The sequence below is a fragment of the Pundamilia nyererei genome, unplaced genomic scaffold (genome assembly GCF_000239375.1).
Source record: "Pundamilia nyererei isolate P.nyererei 1_Seehausen unplaced genomic scaffold, PunNye1.0 scaffold00008, whole genome shotgun sequence".
Taxonomy (NCBI): Eukaryota; Metazoa; Chordata; class Actinopteri; order Cichliformes; family Cichlidae; genus Pundamilia; species Pundamilia nyererei.
Window position 1 is genome coordinate 6,689,544 of NW_005187409.1, and position 27,357 is coordinate 6,716,900.

The 27,357-nt window shown below is 40.1% G+C and overlaps 2 protein-coding genes across 3 annotated transcripts in view; both read left to right on the forward strand.

Moving 5' to 3' along the window:
- The first annotated feature begins 2,535 nt into the window (after nucleotides 1-2,535).
- On the forward strand, nucleotides 2,536-25,941 carry jakmip1 (janus kinase and microtubule interacting protein 1). 2 transcript variants are annotated; one of them, XM_005723187.2, is made up of 23 exons: nucleotides 2,536-2,948; nucleotides 10,499-10,815; nucleotides 11,330-11,662; nucleotides 12,080-12,241; nucleotides 13,970-14,182; nucleotides 14,871-14,984; nucleotides 15,221-15,367; nucleotides 15,603-15,773; nucleotides 16,984-17,043; nucleotides 18,333-18,461; nucleotides 18,670-18,798; nucleotides 18,963-19,046; nucleotides 19,957-20,019; nucleotides 20,890-20,988; nucleotides 21,814-21,915; nucleotides 22,029-22,082; nucleotides 22,164-22,229; nucleotides 22,906-22,974; nucleotides 23,172-23,249; nucleotides 24,204-24,413; nucleotides 25,495-25,560; nucleotides 25,704-25,780; nucleotides 25,876-25,941. In XM_005723187.2, the coding sequence occupies exons 2-22, from the start codon at nucleotides 10,660-10,662 to the stop codon at nucleotides 25,752-25,754; spliced, it is 2,556 nt and encodes an 851-aa protein (XP_005723244.1). In that variant the 5' UTR covers nucleotides 2,536-2,948; nucleotides 10,499-10,659; the 3' UTR covers nucleotides 25,755-25,780; nucleotides 25,876-25,941. The 2 variants fall into 2 exon arrangements, with proteins under 2 accessions (XP_005723244.1, XP_005723245.1); XM_005723188.2 differs by lacking the exon at nucleotides 24,204-24,413.
- A 448-nt stretch (nucleotides 25,942-26,389) lies between these two features.
- LOC102193899 (early endosome antigen 1-like) overlaps nucleotides 26,390-27,357 on the forward strand; it is a gene marked incomplete at its 3' end in the record, with an annotated part of 11,801 nt that continues 10,833 nt past the window's right edge. The window contains exon 1 of the mRNA XM_013916198.1: nucleotides 26,390-26,452. The remainder of the gene's footprint in view (nucleotides 26,453-27,357) is intronic.

A 27,357-nucleotide genomic window follows, 5' to 3' on the forward strand; every position in this document is an offset into this window, starting at 1 on the left:
TAGAATAAAAGAAATATACCCATACACACATGTAATTACATCATTTAGAGCATCACAGTAACACTATTGAACACACTGAGGTTGTATGATAAGGTTATTTAGTTCATACAATGAAGCACGGTAAGAAGCACAGTAGGTTTTAAATGAAATATACTGAAAATTATCAACACCATCAAATTTATAATTAATAATTAACACAATACAAAACAAGCACAAAGGACGATTCAGAGGCATCAATAAAACACTTAAACTGATTGCAAAAGGATTTTGGGGGTCATAAGGTGAAATGATGAAAGGATATTAATCAGAAACAGTGTGTTAAAAAGTAAGAAAATAAACTTGGAAACACATAAGAAGACAGTAATACTCAACTTTGGCCTTATAAAGATGTAAAGGATAATGAATCTGAAAATATTATTCATTTTTCTATTTTTTAATTGTATTCCTTATTATCTGGCGTAGACTAATGTCCCAATAAGCAAATATTTGAAATGAATTAATTCTGATAACTAATGAAGGGAAAATATCACACACACCCCCGTTGAAAGCTCTTGATAATGCTGTTGTTCACAATACAAAACACAAACACAGGCTCCAATTATAAACTTTGATATTTGTCTTGGCAGAATTTCAATTTACAAATTAAAAAGTATAAATTAAATTAACCATTAATGCGATACTATAACTTTGCTAACATGATGAAACGTTAAAGAAATGCACGTTGAGTCTGTGTGTGGTATTAAGCTCAGATGTTTGGGCTGTGCAATGGAAACTTTGAATAGAGTCACGTCAGTAAGTCAAGATGTGATTGAAGAGTGGACTGTTTTCTTTTTATAAATCCACAACTCATGAGGTTGTCATCAACTTTAGTTGTATTTTTGGGTTTTTGTTGAGCTTAACACAGCATTATTTCTTTTTTTAAAAAATTCAAAAACATCAAATAGATCTTTTTTCCCCTCCCACTGCATTCACACATGCATCCACACCTCTGTGGTCCATTTACCAGCAACCACTTTAATATTTAACACTTGGAACCATCTCTTGAGCTCTTATCTCGCCAATTTGTCATGAAATACCAAAGAAACAGGCAACCCATTGTTGCAAAAATGTCTGTTGGTCAATGGTTCTCATCAATTGTGCTTTTGAGCCTGTGAAATGGAAAAAAATGTCAGTACTGGCAGCTAAAGTATATATATATATTTTTGTTAAGGCTCTAATTAAAGGTTAAAAAACATCTTGATTACTTGATTTTAAACACTAGTGGTATGAAAATTATAAAAAATATGAACATTGTATCACTGTCCATGTTTGTATTTTCATTAAACACCTGATCAAATGATAAGAAATAGTGAAAAAATCATCTTTATCTGAAAAGCTTTAATAACTCAATCAAGTACAAATTTTGTTTATATATATATATATATATCAGTAAAATAACAGGGGATTTTAAAAAGAGGTCAGATAAAGACTAAATTCAAGTTGTTGACAACACAGGGTAATTATGTAACAGACTAACTGCTCAAACTGACCAAAATCTTACCAAACAGAGAGCAAAGGGGAACTTTGGTGCAGGCTGATCAGACCAACTTTGAAACAGAGGAGAAACAAAAAACAATAACCTATCGAGCTTATTTTCAATATTTCACCTTAACTGAACAGTAGTACAATAAAGGAAATCAATTCGCTAACTCAACAATCAAATATAAATAATAATATTTTTTAAATAATTAAGGTCACCCCCCCAAGATGCATCACTTAGCACATTCCAAGTAAACCTTCCTGTATTTAGAAGTGCTGGTTGCAAATATGGCTGGATCTCACGTGCTACGTGGACCAGAGTGAGCAGAGTGAGATGTTTTAAACGTGGCTAATGTGCTTTCAAATGTGAAATGAACATGAGTACATAAAATCAAAGGTTAGGCGTTGCCATTAATGTGTTGAGTGTGGTAATTGCGGCTGTTATAAGAGCACAGATCTTATAGCTGAACCACATCCTGTTCAAAAAGTGCAGGAGTCATGTTATTATTATTATTTCTTGGAGCATACAGGCACATAAATTATCGTGATCCCGGGGGGAGTAGCATTAAAAAAAATCACAGAGTAATATTTGGAAGTGATAGGGAACAGATATCTTTCTTGAGAAGGACCTTTTCAAAACCAGTTATGCAAAGATAGGGGCTTGTTTCAGCACGATACATTGCTATGGTAAATAGAGAATATGTTTGTTAAATACTTGTGTTTGTAAATCAGTTCCCAGGATTAAAGCGCACGAGTCACATCCGCCTTATAAAGACAAAGTAGAGCCAGTTTGTACAGGACACTGCACGTTCCTGACACCACCCCTGCGTCCGCCAGGCTCCTGAACACCGGCTGCGCATGGACGTACAAGTCCACGCAATTACCGCGCGCGGTGTCATTCTTGAACACGCAGTCAGGTGTCGCGCTACTATCACGCTACCGGCGACGCCGCCCTCCTCCTCCCACACACACACACACACACACACACACACACACACACACAAATGTTCACGGCACTGGAATCGTTTCATTTATTTATTTAATAATTCAGTCATGTGGATGAAATGCACAGGAGCGGATGACGTAGCGCGCGCGTTCTAACGTGTGTGTATGTGTGTGTGGGCGTGGAGGAAAATGTCAACGTGCAGCGCAAGAAGAGGCTGGAGCTGATGAGAGTCATGTTATTACGAAGCTTCAGCCTTCGCGTTAGCTGCTCTAAAATATCTGATATCCGGGGCGGAAAGTTTCTAAAGGGGTCGGCTGTCGGCAGTTAGCGGAGCCCGGGGTGTTGAGGAGGCGGGAGACGTGAGTTCATTGAGCCCTCCACAGCGAAGCGAAGCCCAGCCTCCCTTCCTGCATGTGAAGCAGATTGGGCAGAGACGTTCACAAGCCTCGGGCCACTTGTGACCGCCGTTGACCTCCTATTTCAGGTGAGTTTGTTCGCTTTGCAAAGCCGGGGAACTTCTAGCGTGTGGTTTGTTGACTGACAGGCGGCTAGCTCCTGTGACACATCCGCTAACGGTGCAGCAGTAACGGATAGAGAGGCACCGTCTGGACCTCATCATTTCTGGCTTTCGATGTGAGTTCAGCCTGCCGACAGTAACTGCCAAGCTTCTTGTGGAGATGTGAATATTGTGTTTGTGGTTGAATGCTGAACCGATATGACACAGCTGTCCCACTCTGTCAGCTAGCCAAAGAGGAAGCGTGAACCTCGATGATAACGGGCGATTAACATTCAACTGTTTTTGCTGCCCCCCCCCTTCATATCATCAGAGCTGTTACATTATCTTCCCGGAACAAGAGAGGCCTCTGGTGAAATATTTAGACCAGATTAGTTTGTGGTCACACCAGCACAAGAGCACCGTGGCCGTGTTTGCTGAAAAAACATCAACACATAACACCGTGCAGCTCTGAGTGCAAGGACAGCCGTCCTGGCCGGAGGATGATGATGATGATGATGATGCTGCAGCAGCAGCAGCCTCTCGCCGTGGGGTGTGGTTGGTTAGCCGGACAAACAGGTTTTCAGCAGTGTAAAAACCCTCCCACCCGGCGGTAGTCTACCCTTTAATCTCCTATTTGACAGCTCATTAGAGGGCCGGCGACATCGCATTAGACCATAATGCATATCCGGCATATTCCTCTGCCCAGGCAGCCCACTACCATGCATGTTGTGTTTCTCAGGCTCTGTCTGTCATAACAGTTTTGCTGCTGCTGTAGCAGGCGGCCCCAGAGGCTCGTAAATTTGCCCGAGTGGACACCCAGCATGTGTTGCACACTCACTTGTGTTTGATCAAAAGCAGGGATCCACATTGTGATGCCTCCCTTATGAGCTGCTTAACTGAGCCCAAAAAAGTGGAATTAAAGTATCATATTGCAAAATACAGATCTGTCTACTGATATTTTGGTCTGCTCTGTCAGATTTAGCAATTACATTTCCTGGGACCCCAGTGTACGTCACTGTTTCCCCCTCTCTTTCCTTCCCTTTCTATAACTTAATTTGTACACTAATACTTCATTCATAATCCTATTGCTTTCTCCATATCTCTGCCTTCCTCAGTGTAATGTGCTGAGTGACAGCCTGCTACCAGAATAATCCCAGTGCTCTGTTATTCTCATGTGTATAACGCTCTCTTTCCTTATCTGCTGCACTTTCCTCATTCTTATTGTGTTGCAATGCCGGTCTGGAGCGGGATGAGGGTATCACTGCTAAAGCGCAACCATGCATGCAAAAGCATACATACTCATAGAGGTACACAGAGAGGCTGAAAGCTTTCAGCAATGATAATTACGACTATGTTAACACATTAATAGACACCAAAGACCAGAGCCTGTGCAATAAACCAGCAGTACAATGTATGTGTATGTGACACAGTGAGAGAGAGACTATTGTTTGTGTGTTTGGGTTGACTAGTCATTGGGGTCAGTAACTTGTAGTCATTCTCCTGGCATAGTAGTTTTTAGGTCATATACTCCACTAGTCTTGCTCTTGGCTGGGTTACTCGGCCTCTCGATGGGATCTTTACAGTGTATCTTAAGTGAATCTCTAGACAGCAGAGGGTGTGTGCGTGTGTGTGTGTATGCAGACTGTGGAGGGGTGTCTGGATCATGGCCAGCCTTGTTCTGACAGTCTACATTCTGCTGATGACTGCAGTGAGGAGGCTTGTTTCTGTGTGTGTGTCTGTGTATAGGCCTAGGTGTTGTAACCAATATGCAGTGTAAATAAGATGCAGTATATTAGCCTGTCCACACCCTCAGTGTTGATTTTTTTTTAAACTTGGAAAGAGGAACAAGGAGTCAGTGTTTGAGCTCCTATTTGCTTATGTACTTATTGGGCCTTTATGTTGCTGTAAAGTGTACTTAATGTTTAACCCTCGGTAAGCATGTGTGATCTGTCTGGCTTTCAGTAGATTCATCTGTTAGTGTGTAATAAGCTTGTGTCCACTCAGAATGTCTGCTCAAGTAAAAAAGTTAACTATTAAAGTGCATTACTGTTACACATTCATGCATACAGCACTTCACTATAAGTGCTTTTTATCTGTCAGGTGCACACTGACACTAGAAAGGATGAATTGGGAGCAAATTGGGGTTTCGTATCTTGGCAAAGGACACTTTGACACCTGGGATTGAGATTGAACCACTGATATTATGATTGGCTCCCGAGCTGTAATTGCAACAAATTCAATGATTAATGCAAAAGCAACAGTTGTGAAGTCATTGGTATGTTAAAACAATTGTATATGTCTGCAACCTTAGTTTTTCATATGGCAGTTGAGAACAGCTTTATTGCACTAAGTACTTTCCGCTTCCTCTCTTATTTCCCCTGGGGTCACCACAGCGGATGGAGCCACATGTGTGATTTGGCACAGATTTTACACCAGACATAACCTGACTGAGTTTATGTCTCGCCCAGATTTCAGACCAAAGCAGTCTTACATGTGTAAGGCAAATATGCACCAAGGAATCCAAACACTTCTTTTAAACCTGTGGTTCTCAAACTTTTTCTGGTATACCTGACCTCAGAAGTTGAAAAGAGTTAAGGCCATGGATGGTATAAAACGCGGGCGTAGCTTCCGGCTGAAAAAAAAAAAAAAAAAGACACTATTGCGGAAGTGCTTCAAACCTGCATTCTACCTGAAGGCCACCAGATGGCGTTGGCTGGGGTTGCAAAAAGAACTTCTTGTTGTATACAAGTTTATGGGAAAACTAAAGAATCAGTTACTCATTTGGGGTCATGTTTAATTAAAAATTATGTCTGTTTGTAAATCTTGCTCATACTGTTTGAAAAAAAGAGTATTATCCATGGTTCATTGGCTGACGACTTGCTGACCAGTCAACGAGTGAGCAGTTTTCAGTCAGAACTGCTCCCTCTCATCCATTTTTTAAAAAAAGCCAATATGGCAACAATGAAAACTCTGCCACTCTCAATTCAACAGTTAATTCCATATTTTTTTTTCCTGTAATCATCCTCACCTTACCTGGAGTGGCTCCACATCCCACCAGGGGGGCCCACCCCACAGTTTGAGAACCACTGCTTTAAATGGATGGGTTAAGTCAAATGTAACTCTAACAAAGTCACTGGGAGCTATAAAGCAGGTAATTAGAGAGAAGAAGATAATTAGTGACACAACAACACACATAACAATTAATAAGGGTAATCCCTTCCCCAAAAGATGATGCTGCAAAGTTTTGGCATGTCACACACATTTTATTTACTTTTTATTTTATTATCTTACAGTCTAAAACATATTTCCTCATTTGGAATTTTTTTCTTTTTGCAGTTATAGTATAGTGATTTAGCTCAAGATGATGATCTCAGAGCTACATTCACTGCACTTAAAAAGGCCTTGAAGGCAGTTTTTTGTTGATTTATTGTTCAGTTTATATAACGTGTTGCAAAATATGACTTATGATTGAAGTCATGAGTCATAGTGACATTTTTATTCAGAATGAATGTGGGTTTATATTAGCTAAATATAGATGTTGAAGACAAATCTGTTAATTTTGTCTGGTGAACTGTCTTGTTGAAGGGTTTTGCTTCCTTTTCCATCACAGTGTAAGCTACACAAACAGTTTACACTTCGAGTGGACGAGGTAATTTAAGGTCTACGATCTTTGCTGGTTTTTGTTTGCTCCTGCGAACATTAAAGGTGGTTCTTAGCTTCTCGGTGCCCCTATAAAATTTTCCAGTTTCACATATAACATTCCTGGCTTTCAATGATCTATAAAACTTTGAGATTTAGCGCCTGGCTGCCAGCTTGGGAACATGATGTGGCTCCAGAAGGCTTTGTGGGAACTGTGGGTGGCAGATGTCTTGTAGTTGCTGCACAAATATTTTAGACTCAGGTGAAATCTTGGCTTAGTATTTGTAAGATACATACTCAACTTATTAGGTACACTTTATGGTTTATTATTACATCAACCATGTTCATCAGACCTTTGGAAATTCTGAGCAGAGATGCCTGTTTTTTTTCCTGCATTTCCTGAGTTGTGTGAGTCACAAAAACAATATAAAATACCATATCTGTGGTCACAAACTTTTAGTTATTCCATGTGTGGGTAATTCTTTACTATTTAAAAATACTCTCAGTGCCACTATAACATATCCCCATATTTTGTTTTCAATGCTCCCCAGTCTACACTCACAGACACTTTTTTTTAAGGAACACCTGTTCAATGCAAACATCAAATAGCATGATTGTTGGTGTCAGACAGGCTGGTCTGAGTATTTCAGAAACTGCTAATCTGCTGGGATTTTCCCAGACAGCGTTTACAAAGAATGGCTCAGAAAATATCCAGTGAGCAGCAGTCCTCTGGGCGAAAATGGCCTGTTATTGTCAAACGTCAGAGGAGAATAGTCAGACTGCTTTAAAGCTGATAGCTGATAGAAGTCAAATAACTCCTTGTTACAAGCAAGGTGTGATGAAGAGCATCTCTGAATGCAGAACACATTGAATTTTGAAGCATATGTACTACAGAAGAAGAAGACCAAACCATGTAGTCTTTACATAATTTCCTCTGGGATTGGCTGGTGCTCCTTAAGATCAAGAGGTTAGAGTTTTTGGCTCACTAAAGGTGGACATTAGAAGATTAGAAAAACATTGCCTGTTCTCATGAATCTTGATTTCCGCTGCAACATTCAGGTTACCATAAACAACATGAAAGCATGGCTCTATCGTCCCTTGTATGAAAGATTCAACGATGGTTGTATAATGGTGTGAGGGATATTTTCTTGGCACACTTTGGGCCCCTTACTACCAGCTGAGTACTGTTTTAATCCAACAGGCTATCTGAATATTGTTGCTGACCATGTCAATCCCTTTATGACCACAGTGCACCCATCTTCTGATGACTTCCAGCATAACAACATGACGGCACACTAAAAACACGCCATGTCACATAGCCCTAATCAAACATTATCGTGTTTCTTAAACAGTTAGTTCACTGTATTCATATGGCCTCCGCTGTCACCAGATTTCAATCTAATACGGCACCTTTGGGATGTCCTGGAACATGAGATTCACATCATGGATGTTTAGCTACCAAATCTACAGCAACTGTGTGATCTATCATGCCAATATGGACCAAATTCTCTGAGGAATGCTTCTGGCAGCTTGTTGAATCTATACCACAAAAAATGAATGCATTTCTGAAGCCAGAAGGGGTACAGTGCAGTACTAGCAAAATGTACCTAATAAAGCGGCAGATAAGTAGATCTGTGTTTTCTGCTGCTATGACGTTATGCAATCTCATCTCATCATTGATCGAGGCAAAGAAATCTCTGATCTCACTTTATGTCGTGTGCTTCTTCCTCTGTAGTATTTTTGACAAGCAACAAACCCTTGGCTTCCTGTTTGCACTAACTCAGTGTACACGAACAGTCAAGTGTGATATGTGCTTATGGGTCTATCTGTGCTTCCTTAGAATAAGAAGAAAAAAACAGGGAAACCATATGTCATGCCTCTCAGCCATTTCAGCTGTGGCACACCTGGTTTTTGATAACAACACTGACATGCATAAACATGCTGAAAACAGTAGAAAGTATGCTGAAGCCATTTATTGTTGTTGCACATAAACAGCACATAAATTATATGTGCATGTTTCCACCTCACTTGCCTGTGTGTCAGTTGTCTGTTGTGCTACTGCAAATAAATACCCGTTTGTTACTATTGTGAATGGGGTAGAGGACTTTTGGTGGCTGTGTGAATATGTGTCAACTGTATCTGTCCCTAATTGTTCAGTTTAAGACTCTGTCTGTGAATGACCTCCCTCTATTGCTTTCTCTGTCTGTGTGAATAAGTGTGAGATCAGTAACATCGCCATGCCTTTATGTAAGTCTGGATAGATGAAGAGGGGGTGGGGAGTTTAAGGGGACAGAGGGGAGTTGGGTAAGAGCTAGTTTTCTTTTGTAGAAGTATGCAATTTCCTTCCTGTTTTACTGCTTTACCTCTACTGTAGGTTATATCTTCCACCTTTTCTCTGTTATTCCGTTTCCCTTCTCTCCCTGCCCCCACTGGTTCCCAGCATTCAACTGTGCACACTGTGTAAAAATTCATGTGGAAGAAAGCTTCCTCGCCCTCCAGCATCGACGCATTTCTGTCTCTCAGTCAACCTCGTCTCAAAGATGCAACCAGATAACAATACCATGTATGCACTTACGTATTCTTTTTTTTCTTTTTCTTTTTTAAATCTGAAGCTTCTATACAAATAATGAACTGTATGCTTTTCACATCCACCGTGAGGCTCCTTCTTCCCATCATCCTTTGCTATGAGAGGCGTTTTTGAGAGCAAGTGTTGCCTTGGTAACTATTTCTGCCATCTGTGTATGTTGTATGAATGCGTGGCAATGTGTATGTAGAGAAAGATGGAGGCACCTGCGGTCTTAATGCTCCAGCTTCCTCATTGTTGCATTATTTATTTAATAGTTAGCAGAATGACTGGAAGGTTACTGGGTTACAATCCTGAGAAGAGATTAGAGGAGTCCGCTTTCAGCTCGGAGGATGTGTGCCACTGTAACACATCTGTAACAAAATATGCAAATAAAATAGCTGCTATCATAACCTGGCCTTGCTTAGTGAGTAGGAGTATAAGAGATATTCAGTCGTTAATTAAAATTCGTTGGTGTTTATTTCTGTATGCCTCGCTTTTTTGCTGTTTAGCCAAAGGTGATATTTGATTTGAAAAGCTAATTTAATTATTTAATAATCACATTTTCAATCAAGATGTGACATTGTGGCTCCTGTAATCAGAAAACAATGTTAGTGACTGCCCTATTCTAATATATCCTTTATGTTTAGGGAGTAAAAGGAGACTTTGAGGCAAATGTTGCTCTTATATTGTGCTGTGAATATAGCGGAGGAATCAAATGACAGTAATGCAAGCAGCTTCTGCCTATATTTGGCAAGACAACATGAAGATATCTGCTTAAAACAATAATCTATTCAATAATGGGAAGACAAGAAGAAAGCAATAGAAAGGCAGACATGGACGAGGTGAAATTAGTGAATTGTAACTCCATTAGAGCACTGTGTGAGTGTTTGGCTAATTGTCATCTTAGTGATAAAAAAGTAGTGATATGTCATTAGTTTAGAACAGGTAGGAAAGATTTATGGGATCTGCAGCCTGAAGACTCGTGAAAGCAAAGAAGAGATTTCTTAATCTACAGAAAGGAAGAAGGCTACTGTGAGATGCTAAAACTTTGATAGCCAGACACTTTTTCATGCACTGTGGAGCTGCTAAGTACAGCCCAGGGACTGCAGCCCAGGATGGTGATAAATGGCCCATGTGTATATGTTGGAGAGAAAAGGGTGGCAGAGGAGAGTGCAAATGTTAGTCCCCAAAATAGTTTGTGTTCCCCAGGCTATATTGCGTCATTATTTGGTTGCTTAGCCCCGGAGTATTGTAGTTCTGTGTAACCCAGATTTTAACCCTGACTCAACCTTTTTTTTTCCCCTCTCTGCTTGTCTGTCTGTCTCTCTCTCAGGTAGAAACTCTCTGCAAGCTTTAGCAACAATGTAGACGTCCCGATGATGATGATGATGATGATGCAGGGCCTTGTAGGGAGGAGGAGCAGCGACTGATTTTCTCCTCAATTTTATCACACCCTGCACTCTATGTCCGTCCCGACTGGGCGGCTAGAGTGCTATGTCATCAACCACACCCCCATCGGCTCAACCGTCTAAGAAGGGACGGAAGCCGGAGAAATCGGAGGTGATGGCTGATTCGGTGCCGGCCACCAATGAGGAACTGAGGAGCAAGATCATGGACCTTCAGATAGAGCTACAGCAGGAGCGCGGGAAGGTGAGGGTGAGGAAGAAGAGGAGGTGGAAGAAGCTGAGAACATGCGTTTAAAGTTAATAAATGTGGTTGAGAAGTCATCTCCTATTTTATCAACTCAGCAGAAACAGGATAGAAATGGTTGCCAGTTTTATTTATAAATTATTTGCAACCAATGTTTAAAAGCATGTAAGCACACTTATAAAGAAGCAATATCTCTAATAGGACAGTAGGGTTACCTAGCGTGCAGTTTGGCTATTCTGTTGCTGTGAAGCAACAAAATACATATACTTCTTTTTTTTTCTTTTTCTTAAAAAAAGGTCTCCGGGCAGTTTATTACTCCAGTCTGCTCACTGACACACAAACCTCTCTGTGCTCATCTCTCCATCCCTCATGGCTAGTTTGTTTTAGTCTGCCAGGACTTAGAGTAAAAATATGGAAATATGCACAATAGAGTCAGGACAAACTTTATGTAAATACTGATGGCTACTTGTCAGGGGTACTCTAATCTATATTCTGCATTATGTCCTTCTATCAGGTATGCAAACTCCGCGAGCGGCTCCAAGAGCAGCGGCAGGCTCGCGAACTTGAGCAACACAAGCATGCCGTAGCACTCACTGACCTGCGTGCCAAACTCCATGAAGAAAAGCTACGTGAAATCGCTGCCATACGGGAGACTCTGGCACGGCAGCATGAAGCCGAGCTGGCCAGAACAATCAAGATCCGGGATACTGAGGTTCAGAGGCTGCAGGGTCTTGTGAATGCACTGAGAGATGGAGCTGCTGACAAGCTCAAAAATGCCCTTCTTGCAGAGGCTAGGGAGGAAGCCAGGAGAGCCTTTGATGGGGAGAGAATAAAGCTCCAGCAGGAGGTAGGTTTTAGTAGGTACAGGGGTGACAAGTATAACTTTTTCACATGTCAGATTGTGGAAAGTAGAACATGTATAGGGTATATGTTGATCTAACAAAGTTGTAAAATGAGTATTGCAGACTTGATTTTCGAGTGCACTTTGTGTTTAAATACCCTTTGTGTGTGTGTGTGTGTCTGTGTCTGTGTTTTTGTGGGACTATGCACACTTTTGTAATTTGGTCCTGAAAAACAGGAAGCAGGGTGGAAAAGCCTGTTGCCAACCTATTGTTTCACTGTAGCCTACCTAGATGCCTAGATCTGTCATTAAACTTATTAATAGGATAAGAGCAAGTATTTACAAATGCACAGCTGATGTTCTTTTTGTTGTTTTTGTTTTTGTGTATATAAATATTAAAATGTGTGCATCGGGCCATTTCAGATTCAGGAGCAGAAAATGGCTCGGAAGCAAGCCGAAGAGGCTCTTGCAAACGCTCTTCAGGCTGATAAAGCCAAAGCAGCTGATCTCCGCACAGCCTACCAACAGCACCAGGACGAGGTGCACCGCATTAAACGCGACTGTGAGAAAGACATCCGCCGGCTGGTGAGAACACATAAAGCTGGAAGCCACAATACTGTGTACCCTCCCTCATTTTTAGATGACTGATAATCAATAGAAAAAGTATTTTCTAAAAGACATTTATCAGAATCCACTTAACTGTCAAGCCAAGATGAATTAAGTTTAACTTTAAATTGAATTTCAATTGGCAATATCATAATCACAAAGCCCAATATTAATCAAATAACTCCATTATTCCTGATTAAATAAGCAATAAATAATCACCCTTAAGTATTAAATACTAAAAAACCAGAGCAGATTGGCCTCACCAGGCCAAATCTCACAAAGTTTTTAAATCCTGTTGGTTTAAAGACACACAGGCGCAAAAATCTACCTTTACTTAAGCTTAAACTTTTTTTCAGGTAAATAGAGGTTTATGTTGTGCTCTGTTGCTAAGAAGCTGATTAAGAAAGTGTTATTGGGGCATTAAAAGTGTAATAGTCCTCCCTGTTATCACTGATTTTATTGTTGGAGATTAAACATGCCTCTTTATGTGCATCACAAGGAGCTAACTTATTAGTGAAGTGCAAAAACAGGGAGGTGTACTGTGTGCAATAAGCAGACACATCTTACACTGCATCATAAACTAAGCATGTTATGCCTGTGATAGATTAGCTTCACGAACCCAGCAGCTGTTAACGCTGTAGTCCCTGTCTGTCCAGATCATATTTGAATGACACACACACTCACACACCTACACACACACACACACCCACACACAGATTATACAGATTGGTTTCCTTCTACTGAAGTTCACTTCCAGCTCGGGGCTTATCTCACTGATGTAGCATGAAGGTTAGGAGCTAATTGCCACAATGTCTGTCTTGACCATGTGGTGCTATCTGCAAGTATAAATGTCTGTGTACCTGCTGCAGTTACTGATTTACCCTATTACATACAGGAGGGCTACAGTAACAGGCATTGTTGTTAGTAAAGGAATGCTTGAGTGAGGAAACTCAAAGAGTAAAGCACGGCTTATTGATGGAGAGCAGGCGGTGCAGGAAATACCGGCGTTAAAGAACAAAATACGGAGGGAAGTAGAGGTGGTAACAGCTGTCAGGAGGGGTTGCATGAATGCAGAGCAAGAACAGAGGCTTATAAATTAATCAAACCTAAAGCAGAGTGTTATAAAAGCTAAAACATTGTTAGTCTTCAGCAAACGCCATCTTACACTGAAGCTGTGCACAATGTACATACATAAATTATAAAGAAAAACATTGCACATATGAACTAATATTCACATATTGGAGGTGAAACGAGTGAAATGATTAGATTTAGATTTAATCGAATCGGAGTTTTCTGCTGCTTCTCAGAAATCTCTGCACTTTTGTAGACAATAAGAACAATATTTTCAGTGCTTTATTTTGAAAAATAAGACCAGACAGAATAAGACAAGAGATGGACTCCAGCTGCTTAGATAAAGATGATAAATGAGAGTTGAGAGGTGGTTTACATGTGAGTTTGTGATGTGTGGTGAGTGAGAGGGTTCCCCTTTTGATTCATTCTGGTATAACCGCAGTGGAGGGAAAATAAAGTGTAAACAGAAAAAAACATTAATAAACTAGTAAAATAAAAATAAATAACATGAGTAATAGAAAAAGAAAAGACTGGAAAAGGTCTTAAAAATAAAATATTAAGGACTTCAGTTAGACGTAAAAACTATTTACTAACTCCTTATAATGGCTATAATCTAGTTCTGTTTCACTCCTTTAGATGGATGAGTTGAAGGCAAAGGACCGGGTGGTGTGCGCTCTGGAGAGGGAGCTGGGGTTACAGGCTGGCTATGCCCAGAAGCTTCAGCTCCAAAAGGAAGCCCTGGATGAGCAGCTGGGTCAGGTACGAGAGGCCGAGAGACACAACCATGGCAGCCCGAAGAGAGAAGTGGTGCCTGGACTAGGAGAAAACCCAGACTTGCTCAACAACCAGGTATACAAGTGTCAGTATTTTATGCTTAAGATATTTTTATATGTTCCGAAAGTTTCCCATATTTACAGATATTTTATATTATATTTTATATTACAAATTTTATACAAAGTAAGCACAATGTGAGGTATTTCTGGTGAGGAGCTTTTAAAGAAAAATAAGTGATAAAAAAAATCACAGTGGAATAGTGATTTTGTAGTGCAATTGATAATATTGATATTAATAACAGATGCCATAGAGTTAAAAAGTGAAATTGGCACATCTGTGAATCCGTGAGCCGTACATGGAGAATTTAATATACGTTGTTGTTTGTGCAGCTTTTTCCTGATTCCAGCCAACGCCACAAAATCAATTTTGAAGGAATACTTAAGTTGTCTTTACAGACAAACATTATATATAAATAGCGCTGTATAAATGTGTGACTGGGTGCATGAGAGATGCAGTAGATAGTGCTTTGAGTGCTCATCTGACTAGAAAGGCATTATTTAAGTACCAGTCAATTTACCAGTTCATAAATCACATGGTTACTGTACTTCACATACACATTCACTCTGTGAACAGCCAAATCATCTTTCTTGCCATCACCTCCTTTTTACTGTCCGTCTCCATTACCTGCATGCCTGCCTGCATGTACTCCCTTTTTCAGTTGTTGTCTTCCTCCTCCTCTTCTCCTCTCCCCACGGCTTCACAGGAGGTGGAGGAGCGTGACATGAGGAGGTTCCAGTTGAAGATTGCAGAGCTCCACTCAGTCATCAGGAAACTGGAGGACAGAAATGCACTACTGGCCGATGAGAGGAATGAACTAGTGAGAAAAACACGCGTGCAGTCATTATAAACATACAATTATACATGCAGACATTTTTTAAATTATAATTCGCATACGTTTAGACACCATGAAGAGTATGGATGTCGAAGAAACCTGAATCCGAATATTTCCTAACTTCCTCACTGTTGATGTTGACTGTCCTAGTTAAGCTGGAAATTCTGTGGCGACACTTAAGATTACAATGTCCCCCCTCCCTGTTTCCTTCCTCTGTTCAGTTGAAACGGGTGCGAGAGGCAGAGAGCCAAATGAAGCCCATGTTTGAGAAGAATAAGCGGCTGTCCAAGAAAAATGATGACCTCCTGCAAACACTGCAGCGCATGGAGGAGAAACTCAAGAACCTGAGCCGTGAGAATGCTGAGATGGTAAGTGCAACCAACATGTCTTCCTAAACATCTGCTGGTGACTCTTAACTCCCTCTTTTTTTAACCTGAAGATAAAATCAAAAAGTAGTAATAGGATGTAGTAGATATTATAGTTTTATCTAGTCTATTCAAGACGTTTTATGGTTTTTAGGGCTCTCTGAAGGAAAGAGGACCTCTGCTGGTCATTTGATGAATAGCATGAAAAATAATTAGTCCATCTGTTTCCCTCCTGCAGAAGGAGAAAGCTTCCTCCTCTCGGCCACCATCACAGCAGCAGTCTGTTCAGGCCCAGATGAAGCGACCAAGCTCCCTGACCGACCTGACCCACGCCCACGAGGAACAGGAAGTAGAGTTCCTCAAGCTGCAAGTTGCTGAGCAACGCGGCATCATTGATGAGCTCACGCAGGTCAGGACAGGGTTACATGCCTGTTAACACATAAGGTCATACAACAGTATATACTCAGATAACATTACTCTGTCAGCTCGTCTGTTAGATGTTTTTAGATAGCTCTCACTACAATATCTCTTAATGTATTGGCAATACATTATGGCACAAGATTATTATTGTAGGCATAATATTAGGCCCTGACAAATGCAGGAGTATTAAGAGAAGTAACAATATTGATATTCAGTGATTTAAAATCGTATATTCCATTATATCAGCTGAAAATCTTTTTTTCTTTTTCTTTCAGACACACGAAACATGAACAGATTTACATAATATTTCTTATGTGTAGTTATTTATTTACTCATTTAAGCTCTGCCTGTTCTGTTTGGATCAGCTGGTTGCTATGTTAAACCTGTTCCAAGCATTTTTATTTCCCACAGTCAACTTGCCCTCTGGTGTCCAAACTGCAACATCAGCACTCCACATTGCTCTTCTGTCCCGTCTTTACTTTTTAAATGAATCGGCCTGTATTGAGTGCCGAGGCCAACAAATCAGCAAACAGTTCTGGCTCTGCAAATGATAATATGATTTTTCATGTGTGTACTTCACTGGAAGCGTATAGAGGTTTCTGTCTTGATATTTTATCTGTAATATGTCAGTGGATTTTTTTAAGTGTGCCAATAACAATATACAAATACATAATAAAATCATCTGCATTGCCATGGCTAGAAGGGGGACGTATTGTTGTACTGTCACTGTCACAATTGTTATTGTGACAGTACTAACCCTGAAGTTGTGCTTCTCTCTGCATTTTTGACCCCTCTGGATCAGGGGAGCATACATGTCTTATACATGTCAGAAGGATCAATGGTTATATGTTTTTTTTTTTTTAAAAAACCCCAAAAAACCTTGAGAAGAATGGCCTAGTCTTTAGTTTTTGCCTATGTTTCCCCTCTTATCTTCTTTACATTCACTGACACTGTCAGTCTGACAGCTTGAGTTATTAGAAGCTGCTAAATTCTTGAATTTACAGTTTAATGCTGTGACTTTATTTAATTTGAAATATAGAAAAGAAATGTAACTAAATTAGACTCTGCTGAACAAAACATTTTATGCTGATGGCAGGTAACGTTTTGATTGATCAATGTGAATCCCGTGCCGCCACAGATGCCTCCGATTGCTCTCTTAAAGGTCAGAATTTAAAAATGTTCATCTGTTGTGTCTTTAGGAACGTGATCGATTGGTGATGAGCAAAAAGAACAGGAAGAAACCTTTCAAGCTGCCGAAAGTGAGTTTTCATCAGTGTTTTTACACATCTGTTAATCCAGTGGTGTGTAACTAAGCAACTTCCCTATCTGTGGTTGACTGACCCTTGAGCATTGTTTTCACTTGTGTGTTTGTGTTTAATTGGGCTCAGGGGACAATTATGACACCATCCCTCACTGCTGGGACCATCACAGTGAGCACACACGCAGCTAATTGAGAATTATTTGTTTTGGGGGTTTTTTATTATAGATTTTTTTATAATGTGAGTATATTTTTGTTCTTTATAAGATAGTGTTACTAGAGACTGGACATGCATCACAGAAACTGCAAGCTGTATGCAGCATTTCATGCTTTTATCTGTGCCAAAGGGATTAAAGGGATGACAATATCTAATTGGCTGAGGTGACAGAGTTTGAAAGAAATAATTGCTAAGTACTTGTGTGTGCATGTTTGGGCTAATACATCAGGGGACATTTTAGAGTCTGCGATGTTGCTAGGAGGAGGAGTTTGTAGATGCATGACATTTATTTTCTTCCTCCTCCTCCTGGAACCAGTTTGTTAGCTTGGCAGGTTCAGCACTGAATTGGGGCACAGCAGCTTGGCTTTTGGACTTGCACCTGGAAATTTAGCTTTCCTTTTTAGGACAAACCCAGACACTGACCATTTTTTTTCGTAGGAGTTTGATTGTAACCAGAGGCTTTGTTGTCGGCTTTTTAGATTTTGTTTAGGAGTGACAAAAAAAGCTGTTGTACTTTATGGGCTGCACTTCAGTTTTTAGATCTGCTGGTGTTTTTGAAGATATGATAGATGTATATTTAAGATATTATTTGTAGTTTACTTTTTGGCCTGGCAACAACATGACAGAGTACATCCTCTTTATCCTCTATTTCTCTTCTTTCATTTGCCTGTGTGCCCTGGTCTGCCTTTATTTCTCTGGTTGCCAGGAAATGACTTATAAACATGATGGTAAGCACTTTGGAGTCTGGAAAAGTTAAAAGCAAAAAAAAGTAAACAGTCAGTGCAGTCATTCAGTCTAAGTTTTTTAAAATGAGATTACTGACTGAATGACCGTGTCTAGATTTAACAAGTTTGAACTTTTAGTCATTTTTCCTCTTACTTTGCAAAAGTAATTGGATTTCTTTTGGGTTTGATGACATCAATATTTGGTTTAAAAGTTTCCTAAGCTGAAATCAGATGCAGTATAGTTCTGGATAATAATTGTTTTTGTTTCCAACTGTTGATACGCAGAATAACATATGTGTAGAGCTGAGGTTGATTTAACCCTTTCCCCCCCTCCACTGCTCTCTGCAGAGGCATGTTGTGGAGACATATTTTGGATTTGATGAGGAGTCGATAGACTCTGAAACCTCCTCACTGACCTCCTATAACACTGACCTCACTGACCGCACGCCTGCAACTCCAGAGGAGGACTTGGAAGAGGTAGGAAAGTCCTTTTGTATCCACTGAAAGAAATATCTTAACATCTTAAACAGCTTCAAGATGTGGAAAATAAATCTTGGGTTAATAAATCAGAAGAAAGTAAGATGGAACGTTAACAGTAATTTGCAGATTAATATATGTGATTATGAAAAAGTAAAGGGTGAAGCTTTATGTGTTAATTTGACACATTCGCTCTTTGATATCACAGAGCATTTCCCGTGAGGAGTCAGAGCTTCGTTTTCGTCAGCTCACTAGAGAGTACCAGGCTCTTCAGCGGGCCTACGCTCTCCTGCAGGAGCAGACTGGGGGGTCTCTGGATGCAGAGAGGGAGGCCAGGGTTCGTATCTGCTGCCACCTTCCAAATGTGCTACGTACAAGTCTAACTTCCAATTCAAGAAAATATTTAGAGCATAGATCCTCATTATGGTTTTCTCAGTCTGCTCTATTCATTCCTTTTGTACTTGGATTTAAGTCTCTGATGGCTCATTTTCCCGCCCACAGACCCGTGAGCAGCTGCAGGTGGAGCTCAGCAGCTGCCAGGCAAAGATCGTGGATCTGGAGAAGGCCCTGGCTGAGCGGGGGCAGGTAATAAAGACAGTGGATGGGGACAGAAGCTCACTGGTCCTGCTCTCACTGGGCCTCCTGCATGTCTGTCTGGCTGCTGTGCTCCTTGGCTGGCGCTTTGCTGACCAGGTCTGCCGCAGATTCCTGTGATGTCACTTCCTGCATGTGTGATGTCAGTGCTGTGCCTGCATTCTCTCCTTCACCCTCTGCCCTTACCGATGATGGTGTTTTATTTTAAATACTTGTGTCTGAGTTACTCATCACAGATTAAACACTTCAACCACCTTGATTCATTTTAGCTTTGTATAGATTAACACATAAGATTTTCATGTGGTAGTATATAACTTTCTGTTAAAACATGAAAATACTCACTTAATACAACTTGATTTTGGTTATTTGATGTGTACGAAAGGCATCTTGGTCTGAGAAGTAAGCCAAACCACTGGATGTGTAGTAGGAAAGCCTCTGGCTTTTTTTTTTGCTTAAAGAAAGTAGTGAGAGAATCACTGAATTTATCATGCCGAGTTCATATCAGGACACTTTGTTTACTTTTTTGTGAAGCATTTCATTGAGTTACTGCATGTTGCCTGTGGCTTGATCCAGCTGGTATTCTGACTCGCTTTGCTGCTGTTTTTCATCTCAGATTGCCATTTGGTCCTCATGTTGCTGTGAACTCTTGTTGCCTGTGATTGCAGCTCTTTTGCTTTGGTTATCTGATTTGGCTTCATTTGTCTGCATCAATAAACTTGTGCTCCTGCCACCCTGTGCTATCTTTTTTGTGTCTGTTTTGCATTTGCTTGTGTCTTTTAAGCTGCAAGTTTGAGGGATGGGAGTTTTGTTCATCACACTATGTCATTGCAGATCCTTTAAATCCTCTTCTGTTCCTGCCAGTGTCATTTCTCGCTCATGTTGTGTTTGGTTGTTATGGCAGGATTCAAAGTGGGTAGAGGAGAAGCAGTACTTGCTCAGGACCAACCAGGAACTGCGTGAGAAGGTACATTAGATTAGCCTTCTATATCAAGGCATTCAGTACTAGTTGTAATACCTGATTTTCATGATCAGATGTGTTCTTTATTAACCACCTCTGAAAACGTTATATTTTGTATAAACATAAGCAGAATAAAAACTTTTACTGAGAAAATAGTGACAGAGTTAGTTAATGTAGCCGTTTAAAAGATAATTATCTATGTAACTCTCAGTTGATTAAAAAATTGATAACATTTATAAGATAACTAAAAGTAAATACACAATTTAAAATGTATGCACGAGAGTAACAGCTGTAAAGATGTGCTGTAAAGTTTGTAGTTATAGACACAGAAAGCAAAGTCAATGCAGTTCCTTAAGTCTGCATTCTGTCTAATGGCCAGGAGGGGGCAGATCCTTTGGCTCAAAAAATAAGTCAGGCTTTATAGAAGTCGATTGGAAATAACCCTCAGCTCCCTTGATCAGTGATCTAAGTTAACAATTTCCAGATGATGTTATGGACTTAATCACTAGGTAATTATTTTAATATAAAATTATGTTCTTTTGCAAAACTTTGGCCCACATTAAAATAAAAAAGAAACCTCAAACATATTATTTGTAAGAGTGGGCCTATTTGATTGATGCCAGTACAAGTGTGCAGTGTCTCTCAGTTTCACAGTCAGATTCACTCACAATTTTTATATATGGTTTCAAAATTGCAAGAAACTGACAAAGCATTGCAGCTAGAGTGGCTTTGTCCATCTTCTTTATACAGTCTATTACATATTGTGCACGGTGAACAGACTTTTGGCATCTTGGACACTGTCCTCAATATTTACAAACAAGACTTTGAAACATTTCATAGTGTTTAGTATGTGTAACGAATCTGTTGTGTTTGCAGATGAGTGCGCTGCAGCAGGCGGAGTCCCGGCTGCAGGCTGAGGTTCAGGATGCTCGGGACCAAAATGAGCTGCTGGAATTCAGAGTCCTTGAACTGGAAGTAAGAGACTGTGCCAACATCATACTGTCACCAGGAGGTGACAACAACAATCTCAGCTCCAGACGCAAGACCTATATACAGTGACTCATCAGACAGACAGACATAGCCTTAAACACACTGCTCAGTTCTTCACTGTATGCATCTGTGTTTCCTTGTTTTGCATGGCAGCTGTGTACCTTACCCTTTACTGAAATTGAATATTTTTGTCAATGAAGAAATGTTTTGTCAAGAATATAATTTTTAAGTAAATAAAAATATATTTAAGTTCACCATCCACTCCCATTTTTCTTCATTTTGTCTCATTTTTGCATGCATATCCCAATTTTCTGTTGTTGTATTTTTCACAATTTGAAAGTTGATGTATATGAACAAAATGAGGACGGATCCCATGGAATTATGCTTTTGTTTCCTTTTCTTTTAAAAAAATAAGAATTTGCATACCATACTATTAAGATGATATTTTTTTATTTCTAAAGTCCCATCACCCTGATGGAGTCCACTCTCCATCAGTTTAAATAGCAGTTGTATCTCAATGTTGGGAAATGACACGTCACTGGCTTAATTTAGAGTTTCAGCATGTTATTCTGTTGGCTTGGTTTCTTTGACCCCTTTTCCATCGGTTTTCACCGCCCTCCTTTGGCAGATCCTGATCATATTGTCATTGTCATGTAAGTAAATCCCTCATTCCCTGCCATTTTGCATAGTGTCATTGACTTACACCACCATTTATTTTTCCTTTTTGTTGATCAGAACTGCCCGTGGTACAATGAATAATTGCATAGCTGACATTATGTGTGAATATTAACACATTGTTTGCATACATAGGAAAGGGAACGCAGATCACCTGCCCTCAATCTCCACATGTCTGCGTTCCCTGAGAACAGTAGCAGTGCCCTGCAAGTCTACTGCCACCAGGAGGGAGTCAAGGTGAATGCACTAGTAAAAAACAAACAAACTAGAACCTTTCTTCTAAATGCTTTCTTGAGTACCTGCACAGTTAATATAACAGCCTTGATGATTTAGTTTGGGGGTTTTTGCAGGATGTAATCATTCCTGAACTGATGAAGAAGTTGGATATTCTGGGAGATAATGGGGTGAGTTCGAACCCACTGTAGAAAAATCACTTTAGTCTTAAAATTTCTAATGAGTCTTTGTCAATGTTGTATTTTCTAAAGAATCTCAGAAATGAAGAGCAGGTGGCTGTGATCCAAGCAGGGACTGTGATCTCACTCTGTGAAAAGGTGAGTGGAAAGTTTCTCTTTTCTGACACACAGTGGACAAACATTGCTATAACACCCTGTTACCACAGCAAAGCCATTTCATTCAAGCCTGCATATTTGATATAGCAAGGATTTAATGCTGGATGCCTTCACTGATGCAACCCTCCCCGTTTATCCAGGCATGGGACTGGCACTAAGAGTACATTGGTTTGTGCCACACCCCTTGGCTGGGTTAAACATCCCGAGCAATGGACAGTGCACAAGGTGAAGGAGAGAGTGCAGATAGGGTGTTGTGGGTGGAGTTGAGTGTCAGGGGTGATTTGTGAGAGAAGAATAGCAGCAAGAGTAAAACAGATTGTTGTGAGCTCTGCTATGATGTATGATTGGAAGACACCGTAAGAGTGGCAAACTTGAGTTGGTTTGGACATGTGCAGATTGATATATTGGACAAAAGGATGATAAAGATCGAGCTGCCAGGCACGAAATAAACGAGAATGACCACATAGAAGAGTCATGGAGGTGGTAAAGGAGGATATGCAGAAGCTCAGTGCAACAGAAGAAGATGCTAGAGAAGGGGTGAGAGAGGCAAAAGAAGAAGATAAAGACGGATTTCATTTAACTCATTTTTTGTTTAATTTAGATTAATCTTATAGAAGCAAAATGTGAATCCCACACCTTTCTGTGTCTTCATTTGCAGTGGTTGAAGCAGATAGACAGCACTGAGGCTGCCCTCACGCAGAAGATGATCGACTTGGAAAATGACAAGGTGAGAAAGTTACCTACAAATGCATAAAATTCAGCTTTCTACAACATATTCAAAGCAGCGTGTTAATATTATAGTCTCCTGTTGTTATTATGTCAAAGAACTTATCAAGACTAATACGTAATTATAACTATACTACTATGTACAACATGCTACCTTCTACCAAGCCCTGCATTATAGATTATAACATCTTATTGCAGGAGCTGTTTAGTAAGCAGAAAGGATTCCTTGAGGAGGAGTTGGACTACAGGAAGCAGGCCTTGGACCAAGCCTACATGGTACGAAGCTTGGAGCAATAATACACAGCGTGCTTTTACCTGCATATGAACACAGACATATCTACTGCTTACCATTGTGTATATTTTTACTTATAATGGCTGATGATAAAGTAATTCAGGAATGCAGGGGTGCAGCATTATCATTTCAGCATGAGATAAACATCTAGGACCCTGTTAACCATCAAAAATGCAACATGCTCCATCAAGGTAAAATTTGCTACATTGTGTTGGGATACTGCATCTTTTACCACTGAAGTCTAAATTATTTTAATAATCTTAGCCACTCAGTTGGCCGGGATACGTGGCCACTTGTTTATGACCTAAACCTCGATCAGATTTACTCTCTCTTGATTTGAGAAAGTATGATGATATGATATAATTCATTTATGAATATCCTATTTAAAGTTGCTCAGGAGAAAGTTAAAAGAGTGAGTTTAATAATAAGGTTTTAATTATATATTTTTAAAGCATGAATCTTAAAGCATTCTCCACTTCCACTGATTTAACTAGACTGTAGCCAGATAACAGAAGTTAACACTTAGATCATTCGCCATATAATTCTAACCATTTTACTTGGTCAGTTTTGGTGTTGCTTTGTGTTTATAGTCCCACTCGATATTGTGTTGGGCTGATCTTGGTTCTTACTTGGAATTTGTTGTTTGAACAATGTGTAAAGAAAAGCACAGTTTGTGTTGTTAACCAAATCAAGTGACCATGTAAAAACCAAGGTTGAATAGCCCTCAATGTAAAGTGGAAAAGTGTTCCCCATATCTGCCATGGTCACAGTGTTGTGTGTATGTGTCTGTGTGTTTGTGTGCATATGTGTATTCCCTTGTTTGTGCTTGTGCATGCCTGTGTGTGTTCCTGCATGTGCATGTGCACGTCCGTGTGTGTGTGTGTGTGTGTGTGTGTGGGTGTATACATGTATGTGTGTATATGTGGCTGGCTGTGCAGAGGATCGAGGAGTTGGAGGCCACGCTGTATAGCGCTCTGCAGCAGGAGCAGCCGGCATGCCAGGCGGTGGCTGAGTCGCTGACAGACAGGCAGAGGGAGGAGCTGAGGCTAGCCGTGGACAAGCTGCGGCGTCAGATTCTCCGGCAGAGCCGGCAGTATGACAGTCAAATCTTACAGGAGCGCATGGAGCTCCTACAGCAGGCCCAGCAGGTAAGGCTCAAAACAAACCCAGTCAGGTTGTTGAGTCCTGCCCTCCCTGAATCTGACCCCTGGTACCTGTCTGGAACTTATAACCCCACCAGATCTCTGGTGCTTTGAAAAAGATGCAGTATCCCTGTACGTGCTACCTGTAACTCTATCTGTAAGTGCATATGTAAAAGTGGGTGAGTGGAAAGATGAGACAGAATGACCTTGGATTTGTGTGAGTGTTTGTGTGTTTCATTGTGATCTGAATACCCTGACACCTTCAGTATCCCTCCACTCAGCAGCCCTTTCGATACTTTACACCCATGGCTTTTGGCATTGTGTTATCCATTGACTACATGACACTACATGTACTCTAACTCACTAACAAAATATCCTCTAACCGTACTTACTGCACATTTTTAATGTATCTACTAATTAATATGCTCAAACTACTGAACCGATTAGAAATCAACATGTTTGCAGGTCCGAGAAATGCATCTGATTTAATTTGTGATATATTTTACAATAATAACTCTGAGAATTATGCTCACTTAAAAAGTCCCCACAGTGTGGCTTTTATTAACACTCGTTCCAATTTCTCTGTAGTTAAGAAGTGATATTTAACTGGAGCATTCACCTCAACCTCAATTTGATTTGCTGCACAGGATATTAACTTCAAAATGTCATGTATTTGTTTTAAAATATGCCTGCCTGCCTCAGTTGTATTTATGTACTGTATAGTGAGCACTCACAGTGGAAAGCTATTTAAACTAATATGTTAGGAACAAAGAACCGAGTCACTGATGAAGCCACTCAGCTTTTAAGTCTCAAACAGTGTCACTGTTAAATCTGCTCTTCAGTTGCCATGGCAGCTCATTCCAACAGCTGCCATGGAGACAGTATGGCATGATGGGAAAGTCAGAAGAATATTTGGAGTGTCTGCAGGAATAGATTGATAGCAGCCTAACTTAACTGTTGAACCATGTGTGAAATAAATAAAGAAATGAAATGAAATGTTGTTGCACCTGAGGAAATGATTGTGTCAGAATCAATCAGATGTGTTTCGCGTGGCCACGAGCTAACCACTTCTGTCTTTTTGTTGCAGAGAATAAGAGAGCTGGAGGACAGGATTGACTTGCAAAAGAGACAAATAAAGGAAATAGAGGAAAAGGTACACACTCAAATTTGACTTGTTTTTTATTAGTGCAAGGTATCAATGACATCTTCTGTGCGGTGGTGTTTTCTAAACTTTTTGTCACTTTTTTCTTCTCTCTCTTTCCTCACCTGTTGATTAAACCTCTTGTGTTCCTTTAGTTTTTGTTCCTCTTTTTATTTTTCTCTTTAGCATTTATTCTTTGGCCTTAATGAAAATGCCCATGGACCCACATCAGGTAGAAGTAACTGTATAATACTAGAATTCGGCACAGTTTTGATGCCTGCCAATAATTCTTAGGAAAGAGTTCAAATTTTCTTTTCTTTTTCTTAGGTGTTAAGGTGCTGTGGTGGCGAGCGAAGATGAGATAAAACCTAATTGTTTTTTATGCATTTGTAGACAGTTCAACTAAACCTTATGGCCTTTTTGATAAATGTGCACTTTTGCAGAAGACTGGAATGCAAACATATTTGAAAATTTAATAAATAACCAGATATACATGAGAAGAAAGTGAGATTTATTTATAAGTAACATCTGTTATAGTGATCCCTGGACCTGGAACATAAAACCCCAACTCCTCTGTAAAGCAAACACTTTGATTTAACGAGGGAAAAATCTGAATCAGAAGATTTACAAACGCAAGAAGAGCCACAGCCTCAGCTGAAGGAATGCCAAGCAGGACAATGGAAGGGGACAAATGGAGAGAGGAGAAGAAGAATGAAAGCACAAGGCTGACTGACAGGGTGAACAAGCTGAGCGCCAACTGGATATGGAGGATTTTGGCAAAGTCCAACGTCTGTGCCGTTTCTAAGGAAACAGCAGTGCGTCTAAGTTCGCTGAGCAGGAGCTGAACTATTTGGAGGTTTCTTGACGCACTGAAAAGGAACGAACGGTGAAAACGCAAAAACAGGTTTGTTGTTTCACTTCACCTTTCAGAAATACTCCTTTGCAAATTTGTCACCAAGGATGGCTTCGATTAAGGTTTTGTGACTTTGTCTATTTTTAGATTACAAGAAATCTGTAAATGATTGAATTTCTAATAACACTACCACTGATTTATGTAATTGCACTGTTACACATTTGCCACACTTGATTGCCAGAAATCTCAAAAACCTTTTCGTGAATAGTTTCAAGTAGGAACTCTTTTTTCAGCTAAACTAATACACTGCCAGGTGGAAGTGGCATGCAAATAGCTACCATAACGGTTCAGCTGAGTGGGACACCGTTAATGCTTACATCCTGTCACGGTGCTATAAGCAGACACCTCGTGTCACTGGTAGTTGCATGCATCTTTCTGCACCTCCTTTTTGGTATTAAGGAAACAGTCTTTCAATATGAATCTGGTTTGTGGATGTCTTTTTAGCATTGCAATCATGATTTCTGCAAAAGAGATATTTAGCAAATGTACTTTTTTACCACAAAACCTCTGTTTCCATCATATTTAAGAGGTGCCACGAATCTCCATAGCTGATACTTCCAAGCCAGGATAACTCAGAGCAAAACAATAGATAAATAAAAAACACTACAAGCAAAAGAGAAAAATTGGTGCTTGTTTAATTTTTGGAGTGGACCGTCCCTCGAAATGTTTAGGTTCACGTTTTTTTTGTATATATCTTCAAACAATATTCAATCAACGATATTACTCAACGCACACTATGTCCAGGAGCAATCATCAGTGCAGACACAAACTGTTGAACTGAAGTGATTGTATGACATAAAACTTTTGTATGTTTGTCCAGTGTGGTACAGTAGGAGGTGCAGGATGGGAGTGGATGATTAGAAGGAGGCGTAACCTGATAGATTATTGTGTGTCCA

Excerpts from the sequence above, each read along its gene's own strand:
- jakmip1 (XM_005723187.2), top strand. The coding sequence starts at position 10,660 with ATGTCATCAACCACACCCCCATCGGCTCAACCGTCTAAGAAGGGACGG. Across the intron at positions 17,044-18,332 it reads AACCTTTCAAGCTGCCGAAA|AGGCATGTTGTGGAGACATA; the intron begins GTGAGTTTTCAT and ends TGCTCTCTGCAG. Across the intron at positions 22,975-23,171 it reads TCGACTTGGAAAATGACAAG|GAGCTGTTTAGTAAGCAGAA; the intron begins GTGAGAAAGTTA and ends ATCTTATTGCAG.